General features: G+C 36.1%; 1 protein-coding gene across 3 annotated transcripts in view; it reads left to right on the forward strand.

Moving 5' to 3' along the window:
- LOC306842716 (SLIT-ROBO Rho GTPase-activating protein 1-like) overlaps positions 1-12,621 on the forward strand; it is a 97,185-nt gene that overhangs the window by 77,618 nt on the left and 6,946 nt on the right. For all 3 annotated transcript variants that reach the window (XM_079373736.1, XM_079373737.1, XM_079373738.1), the window contains exons 16-19: positions 1,369-1,474; positions 1,664-1,888; positions 4,447-4,526; positions 10,507-10,687. In XM_079373736.1, the coding sequence (XP_079229862.1) occupies positions 1,369-1,474; positions 1,664-1,888; positions 4,447-4,526; positions 10,507-10,687 (592 nt within the window). The remainder of the gene's footprint in view (positions 1-1,368; positions 1,475-1,663; positions 1,889-4,446; positions 4,527-10,506; positions 10,688-12,621) is intronic.

A 12,621-nucleotide genomic window follows, 5' to 3' on the forward strand; every position in this document is an offset into this window, starting at 1 on the left:
GAGGATGAATCGGAGATCTGTGTGCGCTAAAGTAGCTATGGATGAGAGCAGGTCTCATCAGTTTTTAATTCTGTTCTACAGAGGCTGATTTTGCTTTTATAAGTACTGTGTGTCTCACAGCCAACCCGTGGGATCTAATGGGATCAAGATCTAGTTGTTAATCTGAAGCTATGTTTGGAATGAGCAAGTAGCATACTGTGTAGTATGCACTATATATTTTTAAAAATAGTATGTGCAACAGTAAGCAAACATTTCAGATCTGTGCAAAAGTCATTTAAATCAGCAAGTCACATCCAATCGTTGGCTTTTTAAAACAATTTTTGGTAGAAATGTCTTGGCAGTCAGATCAGATAGTAAAATAGGAAGGAAATCAGAAAGATCACAGCTGTTATTATGTCCAGTTCAGTCATCATCATACTAATGTTGCCATGTAATAGTGATAGTATGCTTCCAAGCATAGCCTGAGAGGACTTTACTAAGGAGACCACAAAAATCCGTAATGGAATTCCAGGAAGTGAGTTATAATGCCTCCAAGGAGAGAACCCAATGAAATCTCTGTACATTCCTGCAGGAGAGCTGCAGCAATACTCACACACATTTCTAGGATGCCAGTCTTCTGGATTCATTTTTAAGCTTCTTTAAAAAAAAGAGGAGTTTAATAGTTTTTAGACTTTACCTCTTTTAATGCTCTTGTAATCAGCTTCATTAGGTCCGGACTCCAGTGTGAGGGTCGGTACACCTGCCAATTAATTTAAATGCACTCAAGTTAATTGCCTTGTTTTTTAATTCACTCTTTGTGGTGGTTAAAACACTGAATCAGAGAGTGCGTGATCATGTCCATGGTTACAAACCTTTCTGTGCATGTGCTATATACTTATATATGACTTCTGGGGCAAATTGAAGCAACAAATCAGTGCTATTTCAGGATCTTTTTATATATATTTTGGATTAGCTTTTATTTTTATGTTTTCAGTTTTCATTTTAGTTTTAGTTTAGTATGTTTTTTTTCTTATGTGCTTGTCATTTTTCTTATTTTTAGTTTTTTGTATTTTATAACATATTTTTATATTATAGTTTTGTTTCAGTCTTATAAATTTAGTACTGCATCTTTTACTTAGGTCCCGAGTGTCTTGGACGACAATGGCTGCCCTGAATAATCAATTCTGAATGTCATGGCAAGACAGATACATTTTCAGGACTCCTACACTTTCTCTACATGAACATGAATGTCGACATTTACGTGACGTGTTAAACCAAATAATGCTAAATAGATCCATAGGCACTGAGTGGGAGATTTGCAGAATCCTGTAAGATATCTATTATATATATATTTTTACTATATTTTTACTCTTTTTCCTTCTTTTGTAGGAATAGACAATCTGTATGAGAGATCACTGTATATACGGAAGATCCTTCTGACTGTACCCAGATCAGTGCTCGTGGTCATGCGATATCTGTTCGCCTTCCTCAACCAGTAAGTCTGAAGGTCTTACAAACACACAGAAAGCTTTAAGAATGCATGAAGTGACATCTGAAATGCTGATGATATAATATGCTACTTGACTGAGAATTACATAATCACTTCTCGTTCCATATCTTTAAGAAATGCTGAGACCAGACTTGCTGGTTGTCAGTTGTCCTAAAAGCTTGTTTTTCCTTGCAGCTTGTCCCAGTACAGCGATGAAAATATGATGGACCCCTATAACCTGGCCATCTGCTTTGGCCCCACCCTCATGCCCACTCCAGAAACTCAGGACCAGGTCTCCTGCCAGGCCCATGTCAATGAGGTCATCAAAACCATCATCATCCACCATGAGACTATCTTTCCTGACGTGAAGGAGCTTGACGGCCCCATGTACGAGAAGTGTATGGCAGGCGGAGACTATTGGTGAGTGCTAGGATGAGACGATGTTATCTTTAATTATTTAGTGATAACTGTCTGGGCAACTGCATGTAGGTGGGTGATGAGAATCCAGAAACTGTTTGAGCTTGTTAAAGTTTTAGACTTTATTGTATTTTTGAGGATTAGTAGTGTTATCCAGACATCGATGGCGTGACTTGAAATAAAATAAATTATTAGTCAGTGCTATAGTGAGCCACTTATTTTGTTAGCACAGTTTTAGGGTGTGACCTCTTTGTTTTGAAGATCGGGTCTAGTTGATCCAGGAGAGGAGCATAAATCCTTATAAAAGATTTGGAAGAAAAGCAATACAGGTCAAAAATGCATAATTTATAGGGATAGTCATCCAAAAACGGAAATTCTGTCATCATTTACTCACTATGCAGCATCATTTTATTATTATTTATACTGATATCTTATTTATTCGTTTTGAAGTTAGCCTTTTAATATTTAAGTTTTAGTAATTTTGTAATGTGCTTTGTCTTTTTTATTAATTTTTGTTTTATATTTCTATTTGCCTTTCATTTTATTTCAGTTAGTTTTGGTAATTTTAGTGCTTTAACCTGAACTTAAAAAAAAAATGAAATTAGAAATTTTGATTTGGCAAAAAGTTTTTCCATGTAATATTTATATATAAAATATTTTATTTCACTTTCCAAAAATGCAATGGTTTTAGTTTCAACAACATTGTCACTCATGTCGTTACAAAACTTTGACTTTCAGTGTTCATCAATGTCTTTCACACAGTGAAGTTCAATACAGGCCATTGGTGTTTTGGACCCCATTGACTTTCATTGAATTTTGGACTTTCCTCCAAAAAAAAATCCACATTTTCATTTTGGGTGAATTATCCCTTCAACGAAACCCAGTGTAATAGTTATGATGGTTATTTTCTTCCAAACTATAAGTTAGCTGACATTTGTGTTATAAAACTGGAATTTCTCATTCTTTCTCTGTGAGGTTATGCACAGGGCCAAAGGTTTGTTTTTAAAATGCGCTGAATATCACAGGCATGCGTGTCTGGATCTAAAGAGTGATGGGCTCAGCTGCATCTGAGCCGTGTTTGGATTCGGTGTGGGTAATTATGTGAAAAGATGAGGTGCCGATAGTGAGCTCTTTAGTGAAGGTGGGACATTTTTTAGAGGCCGAAACGGTTTGGAGATCTTCAACTAGGTGAGACAGACTGAAACCATCTTGATAATTGCCACCATTAAGGTAAGGAAAGATTACCAGCCAAACCAACACTCGTTCCTCCCTGAAATTCACATAGATGAGAAGAGGAAAGATACATTTTCCGCCAGCTCCACAGCTGTGTGTATGTGTTGGCTAGTGATTTTTTTTTGTCTCAGAGAGCGGCCCAACTCCCACAAGTCTTTATCCCCTAAACTGAAGCAAAACACCTGCCACTGTAAGCATCTGTACTTGAGCATTTCAGATATTACATCCACCCTTCTTAAACTTGCCGAAGCCGGTTCTCATATTTTCCCCTTTGGTAGTGTGGCATGCGGGAGTGGCAGGGCACTGTTTAAAATGGCTTTACTGTGTGTCAGAGGTAATCTGCAAGGATGTGAAGCGCATTAGTGCCAGTCTCAGTAACCACACTGTGCTACTGATAGAATCCCAATCACCCTGCCCGACTCCTCTTGAATACCAATGACAGCCTCTGTACTGTTTGCTTGAGGCTGAGTTTTACTCTGGCTGTGATTTAACTCTGTGTTTCCCTATATATGCATTTATTCAAATAGGGAATACACACATACAAACATACATTGCCTTTTAAAAATTTGAAGTCATTAAGTAGTTTCTTTAGCTCACCAAGGCAGCACTTATTTGATTAAAAATACAGTAAAAACAAAAAAAATATTGCAATTTAAGATAACTATTTTGTATTTTGATATATTTTAAAATATAATTTATTCCTGAGATGGCAAAGCTGAATTTCCAGCATCCATTACTCCAGTCTTCAGTGTCACATGATCCTTCAGAAATCATTCTAATGTGTGACCCTGGACCACAAAACCAGTCTTAAGTCGCTGGGGTATATTTGTAGCAATAGCCAAAAATACATTGTATGGGTCAAAATGATCCATTTTTCTTTTATGCGAAAAATCATTAGGATTTTAAGTAAAGATCATGTTCCATAAAGATATTTAGTGAATTTCCTACTGTAAATATATCAAAAATTAATTTTTGTTCGGTAATATGCATAGCCAAGAACTTCATCTGGACAACTCTAAAGGCGATTTTCTCAGTATTTAGGTTTTTTGCACCCTCATATTCCAGATGTTCAAATAGTTGCATCTTAGGATAATAAATGATGATAAATGTTAAACAAATTAAAGCTATTCAAGATTTTTTTCAAGATTTTGTCACAGCTATCAAATTAATTTTAGAACAGAATGTTTTAAGCTCATGTGACTATTAAATATTTGATTTACAGATGCTATAAATGCCACAGTCTCTTACGCTTTTTAAAAATAGTTCCTATAAACCTATATTATTTGGCAAAATAATTATTTGTCTTGATTTCCTCTTTTCTTCTGCAGTGAGAGTCCATACAGTGAACATGGAGCTCTTGAGGAGGTTGATCAGGATGGAGGAGCAGAGACCCACACCAGTGAGGATGGTATGTTTATTTCATACACCACACCTTGTAGTACTGTATGTACACACTATGACGTCCCATGCCAGTCAATGTAGGTTATTCATTATGAAAGCACTTTGAGGTCATGGGAACAAGGTTAGGTCATCGTTTCCTGTCCAGTCCTTCTTCCCATTAGCTCTGAGTGGATTTAGCCAATGTGCACCAAGCCTCTGGATTGATTTTACCTCATACAATGTTTTCTGACACAGCAAGTCAAAGGTTAAACCTGCTTGCCCTGACCTGGGTAATCACTTTTCACAGCTCTAAATGAAGTGAACGTTAAAGAGCGGAGAACTTCGTCCAACTTTTTGCTCCTTCTTTTTGTTTTCTAATCCTTTGGGAAGGGAGCCACATCCGTAAACAAAGGAAGAGGGTTTAAATCAAGTCTGGTAAATGCTTTCCAGTGCTGCAGGGCAACATAGACCGGTCTGTCATGGCTGTAGGGCAGATTGCATTAAAAATGTCCTCACCAGTCTGACTCCAAATTGAGTTCTTTTTGTAGCTGCATGTAGTTTTATCATGGAAAAACTTCTCTAGAAGTTCTCAAAGCTCATTGTCACAAACAAACTAAAACCAGATGCTTGGCCCATTGATGACACACAAACCAATTCCCATGTGTAATCTGAGAAATAAACTGCAAGTGAAAACTCAACTCAATCAAGTGGTTTGTTTTTGTCTTCTGTGCAGCCTTTCAAAAGAACTGAAAGTAAAATGTTGCTACTGACCTGTATGTTACCCCACTGAAAATAGACACATTTCCTGTCTCTCTCAGTCTGTACCTGAACAATGCCTGTTTTCTTAAGCTTTATTTTATAAGAGAAGTGGGAAGTCTGCTTTTTCCATATCTAAGATTTCTCAGACAGACAAAAGCCAAGTTTATTCTATTGTTTATTTGTGAGCGTCTGTGCAGGGAGTCAGGACTGAATCAGAAATACCAAAAACATAGCTTTATTAGAAGATGGTTGCTTTGAAGTTTACCTTTGTGTTTGGATCATAAAAACAAATGGGAATAGACACTCCCTGTAATTGCTCAAATGGGGATTTAATTATTTGGCTAAGGGAAGTATATTATTGTTCATTCTTAAGGTTAGGGATTTAAACAAACCCTTAACCCTGTATATTAAGACTCATAATTTGCCCCTCACTGTTTGTGCTACGAACATGAAAGATGCCTCAAATCATGCTGTTTGTTGCACTTAAAAGATTTGTGATAAAACTATCAACAATAGACTTATATTGCAGTTCCATAAGCAAAAGTTTGGTGAAATTTTGTGAGGAAAAAGGTCCAATAGTGTAGCGATTTTAAGCACAGCTTGCACAGAAGTAACTTTGAAACCAAGCTGTTTTTTGTTGGTTTTGAACCGTTTTGTTTTGCATTGGTAAGCGCTCACATTTTCTTTAGAAAGTTTAAAAATTTTAGTATAAAATTCTCTGTCCAACTCTGACACCATGATTCGTCCAATCTCTCCTTCTCTAAACACTGCTGAAGAGACAGATCTCACATTCACTAGAGTATAAACAGAACCCAGAACCGCTGGTGTTCAGTTCATTTAGGATCGGATCCATTGAAGGATATTGCGCACAAGCGTGTCATTTGTTCATAAATCACTATTAGACATCCAGACATGCACATCTGCTTGCTGAAGATTCATTTTGATTGTTCCATTTTACTGTCTGTTTAAATTCATGAATCTGTAACATTTAACTGAGAAACCTGATACTTCACGTATGTGAGGGTTTCCATTAACTAACGCAGATGTCGGATATCAATGTCAGCCTGAATCATAACTGACCTGAAAATTGTAAAATTGCTGTCAGCTTCCATGGTTTTGCTCCAAATGATTTCCTTATGAATGTATTGAGTAGCTTTGTCCCAGTAGAGGAATTATTATTATCTTTACACTGCAACCCTAGCTTGTGTCTTATATCAGTTATGGGTAACTTGTGTGTTTTGTTTTGTTTTGTCTTGTTTCATAATAAGGAATTTGGAATATATTCTATTTCTAAATCTTCTCTCAAAAAAATCTGTTTCTGGACATTTATCTGTCATTAATAATCAATCCTGAGGAACCAATGGCTGTGCTGTTCACTCAAAGCAAACCTGTGACCAGTGCAGCATCTGTCCTCAGTCAGGGGATCGTCTCAGGGCCCTTCTGGAAAACCACTTTGCCAAGTGATGGGACCCCTGCTATGCCTTTAGAGCCATTTATTCATTCAAGTGAACTGGAATAAGCAGGCGGAATGCTCTCTTGGGAGGAAAAAGACAAATCTCAGCATCTGTGGGAAAACCAATGAACAATAAGAGTATTGTCTGTTTTGGAAATGTTGGTTTGTGTGCTATATCTAGTTAAAAGTCGACATGAAATCAGAAATGGCCCTATTATATATATATTTCTCAATCAATCTATACATGTATACAAGTATAATGTATAGATAAATATATTGTAGATGTATAACTGCCATATAAAAGTTCGGGGCCAGTAAGATTTTTATTTTTCCATGCATTAAATTGATCAAAAGTAACAGTTAAGACATTTCATAATGTTGCAAATGCTGCATTATTTAACTTTATATTCATTGAAAAATCCTGAAAAAAATCATTTTTTCCACAAAAATATAAAGCAGAAAACCTGTTTTCAACAATAATAATAATAAAGTTTTTGAGCATATGTCATATTAGCATATTTGAATGACACTCAAGACATTGCTAATGGCTGCTGAAAATTAAACTTTGCCATCACAGGAATAAATTACATTTTAACACACATTAAGAACACACATATTGTAAATTTTAGCTGCGCGGCGCGACAAATCCCCGACAGAAAACTGCTGCCGCGTTCTATTTATGACGTGCTGACACAAATTTCAAATGATTTTCAATGGTCGCTTTATCGCGTCCAGTGTCGGTAGACTTTAGCTGTTGTGGTGCACCACGTCCGGTGTTACTAACCTATCGAGAAGAACCAAAGCAACCTCGGTGTCCGATCGCAGGCCTTCCGCTTCTTGAGTTCTCTCTAGCGCTGGAAAGCTGATCCGATATTTACACGGGTCCTACTTCTTGCCTTATCGTTCCGTAGACGTTTTCCTCTTTTGTTTTTTTATCCGCCATCTCTATCTTTCTGTCGCTTGGCTCGGCTGTTCACTGAACGCTCTCCCCTCCACATCATGAGTAGACACGCCCCTTACTGCTGATTGGCTACAAGTTTGTTTTGGTACTCTGCCCTAAAGTTTTCTAAAGCGTTTTTTAAAAAATTACATACCCCACCTTTAATGACTTAAGCATTATTGCTTCTCAAATTTTTTTAAATACAAATTTTTCTTGAATATTTGGGTTCTCTATAAAAAGAAGTCACATTATATAATTCAAATGGGTATTGAATTCGAATTCATGTTAAGTTTAATTAGGATGTTTCTGTTTTATAGCAAAGCTTTGTTGAAATGCCAGCCTTTCAGTAGGAAACCCTTTAAACAGTTAAAAACATGTGGTCTTTGTTACATTTCTTAACGGGTCCCTGATGATGTTGCAAAAAGCAAATTTTCTCTTCTAAATGGCAGCACCCCTGCAGTCTGCAAGCATGTCTCTATTAAAAACATTAAAAAACAGGAAATGCAGCTTACAAAGAGTTTTCTACTTTGTCAGCCTTTATTCCTTCTATTCCTAGACTGTGGGGTGCTTGTGGGGAAGTTACTGCTAGAGCAGTGTACGTTTAGCCAGAAAACCTAGCATGGGTTGTTAGCTCTCCTCTGGGGCAACAAGAAGTCCATATGGTACAATGTGCAATCAACTAAAGCAAGCGGGTGCAAGAATAACACTTGTTTAACGTCTGTGCTTCTTTAATACAGACTACTGAATTACGTGTATTTTTAAGTGTCTTTGTGTAATTTAGTGAGCAAGGTTTGGGACCGTAAGCAAATGAATCAGTTGGGTCAATATCTGGATTTTCTTTCTTGTTTAGTTGTTTTTTGAGCTAAAATCACACATAATCTAGATAACTTCTTTTCAACTGTTACTTTGTCTCCCGCCGTGTTCTCAAACTCTGTCCTTGATACATGAACAGGCTTTCGCAAGGACACTGAATGAATGACAGCGTCTGTCAGGCAGAGATGGAGGAGAGACAGGGACGTGTGGACAGTTGATGGCTATATTGATCTCCACCCCATCCTCTTTATTAACAAGGTGCCTGGTCTCAGAGCAGCCCTATTAATTCTGACAGTCAACTCACGCCTGTTACGTCTCATTGACTCGTTGTCATCTCCATACTGGCGAGAATGAAAAAGCATTTCCTCTTTGAGCTTGTGCTTCTCGTGTTTATATTGCTTTTACTGTCTTCCCAATTTTAGATGGATAGTGTATTCTCTTTTGTCGGATTTGTGAGGTTTTCTCTCATTTCTCCGTCTTCATTTGCAACAGTGGTAAAGCTGTCTCTCTCTAGAGGTTTTTTGAACGTTAGCAAGTATTTATACTATTTTACCAAAGTTTTGATGCTTCATTATTCGCTATAATGCAAAATGCATTACAGAAAGGAAAGAAATTTTAAGACCGAACATATATTCACAATATGCATTTAATTACATAAAATACAAAGTGATTCAGTTACTTTCAACTTTATACTGAGATGTGTTTTTATAAAATGACCATGTGTTACCGAGGGTTTATGGATATAGTAAAATGGTAATGCTATGATGGATATGGGAATGAGGGTAATACCGCAGTTAAATTAAATAATTGCATATTTAAATAATTATATATTATATTTGTATTGTTTAAATATTTACATATATTATTTAAATATTAAAAATATATAATAATTTTTTTTAAATATAAGAAGGAATAATTTCCATATTTCTTATAACTTGAGGCCATGCTGAAGGAATTGCAAGCACTATCATTCCCCTTTAACTGTGATTTAATTAATAATTTAGCAACTTTTTAATGAGATTTTTGTTGTTACAGAAAAGTTCTGTGGTGTTATTAAGGTTTTATGAAAATAGAAAAATGTGAATATTATGATAGATATCACCATTGTGGTAATTCCATAATTTTTCTTAACTTTGCATGTATCAATGTGAAAAAAACACTGTACAAAAATATGGTATTCATTCCATTATCGCGGTTTATATCCGTTCATAAAATCCACAGTGGCGCTCATAGATGCAGATTGGTCATTTTGCTTAAAATATTTTTATCACTTTTATTAAAATGGATAACTTTTAATAAAAGCTATTGTAATAAATAATTTAATTAAAAGGAGATAAATAATTAAATATATTTTAGTTAAATATTTAAACGTGTAATTTAAATATTAAAACATTTATATAAATAAAATATTAAAATTTTACATTTCTCATAATTTAGCATGGTGTCTTGTACCTTATTACTCAAGCACCATAGTATTAACACCAATATATCACAGTGCTGTTTAGTAAGAGGTGTTGCACTCATTTGGCAGGCATTGAGGTGTTGGTAAGGTTCACATTTCCCGATTGTCCTGAGGATAAGAACAGCCCGTTCTGCCAGAACTGTAGCTGCTTTGCATGCATTGAAGCCGGTTGCCTCTCTAATGAGTCCTTATGTAAAGGGGGTCATGACGACAAAGGCATATACACCGGCTATTCAGAGACCCTATAGTGTTGATGTATTGAAATGCTGTCATTCACATGTGAATGAACGGTCAGATGCAGCTGAGGCATGTGCATTGTATGGATTCATTTGACTTAGTAATGTAAATAGCACCGACTGGTGTTCAATTAACTCCATATTCTTTCCCTTTAGGCGTTTCATATAGCATACGTCAGAAGTGCAGAAATGGGTGATGCCACGCATGCGGAAAGGCTAATTGATCACACAGAAGTTATGATTGGATATTTTCCAATGGAAATCTGCTGCTAATGATGCCACTGACATCTATTTCTGCTCTGCTTATTCACTGAATTAACCATGCTGTTTTTTGTTTTTCTGCAGAGGGGGAGCCCATTGAAGCCATTGCAAAATTTGATTATGTGGGCCGTTCTGCACGGGAACTGTCCTTTAAGAAGGGTGCGTCTCTACTGCTGTATCAGAGAGCGTCGGATGACTGGTGGGAGGGCAGACACAACGGCATAGACGGCCTAGTGCCTCACCAGTACATCGTTGTACAGGATATGTGAGTATCTTAACTGTTCTACAGTGATAAAACAATACAAATAATAATAGTGCTTCAACAGAGTTTGATGTTAGTAACCTTTATTTAACCAGACAAGAAAATACATAGAAAATGCACAAATATTGGGCTGAATAGATTTACCTGTTTTTGAGTATTAGTCTATTCAGTCCTTTTCAGTATTATATAATTATAATTTACAATAATTTAAATTCCGATTCTAAATTTATTTGCACTGAAAAGTTTTTACTCTCTATACATAGAGTAAAAATACATAATATCTAACAAATTAGAAAATATCTGCAAGTTTATGTAAATCAGAAATACAACACAATATATAAAATCTAATTAAAAATTAAGATAAGATATAATGTGTGTAAAATGGAAAATATAAGAGGTAGGTGATAGCAAGAGTATTTATTAATGTAGTATATATTAGGGTTGTGAATCTAACAAAAATGACTAATTGCACGGATTTTTATGATTAATTGTAATTCATCATATATATCCAAAATTAAGAAATTTGTGACCATTAATAAAACGTTCTATATTACAATCTGGATGTACTCTATCTGCCATTTGAATACTGCGTATTTCCAAATACAGCTTTGATGTACTATATTTTGCATACTTTGCAGCAAGGAAGTAAATGCCTATTTACACGGAAGTACACCTATGAAGCCTTAAAATGTTGTCTAGGTAGGCACCTAGTTGGATTTGGAACAAAACGAGGCACATCTGAGTTTAGTTGCAGCACTCAAAATCCCTTTATTGTCATGACAACTTGTTCCGCCTGGGCAACCACTGGCGCCTATTTGAACAGATTATGGCTCATAAAGGGGGCAAATCTAATGGATTGGGCACAGTGCTGAGTGACGCCAACAACAGAGCCCATACCAGCCCACTGTGTGTGTGTATCAATAATTCATATCGTGACCCTCTGTTGTTGTGTGTTCTTGGCTCGTGGCACTGAGAGAATTTACAGCCAGGCGTAGAGAGCGAGCCCCTAGACCAGCAGCATTAGTCCCTCAGTCCAATAAAAGAGCCAGAGATTGAAAGGATGGACAGCTCATACACACAGGATTTCCTCTATGGCACGTATGCAATGGAGAGAATTCACCTCACAACTGATAGAAATGTCTGTTTGGTGCTAGAAAACATGCACATGTGACTTAATGTTCAGTCCAATAGGCTCCATCAGCAGCTGTGATTTTACACAGGATTTGTGGAGTTTTATATGCTCTACAAGTCTCTTTCACAGGCCTCGTGTCAGGGCTTTAACACACCACTCTACACAAGCATCACGTACCGCTTGACCTTCACATGAAAGCATTGAAGAAGGGCAATGTTACAAGGTTGAAAGTTAGTCAGGAAATATACATTGTAAACAGCAATAATAGTGAAAGCAAATTGAATCTTTGTTTGAGCCTTCAGAAGGAAAAGGTCCTTGCGATTGATTGCTTTATAAGATTGCTGAAATATTGCTGATGCTTTTTTCACTACCCAGAAAAGGTTAGACAAGGTAAAAATGAAGAATTACGTTCCATTTCTGAAGGACTGCATAGTTAGTCGAAATAAAACTGAAATTGCAGTATGGTTTATTGCACTTGTCAAGTCACAAAGGCTGCAGTTTAATTCATCTTGTAAATATAAGCAAAGTGCAGCACTATGTTTATTTGCACACATGCAACTCATGATCAGGTGTTTTCAGTGTCTCAGACCTTGGTTCAAAGTAAATGCATATAATATATTAAAATTTATTGTTATTGTTAATATATTTATTAAAACTAAAATTAACAAACAAACAACAGCAATAACTATTATTATTATATGGTCATATTGATATATTATCACACAAGGCAAACTTGTAGCTTTTTATAATAATTAAAATTGTTATTATTAGTTTTATTATTTTATATTGTCGTATTGACACAATT

This window comes from Barbus barbus (assembly GCF_936440315.1).
Source record: "Barbus barbus genome assembly, chromosome: 23".
NCBI lineage: Eukaryota > Metazoa > Chordata > Actinopteri > Cypriniformes > Cyprinidae > Barbus > Barbus barbus.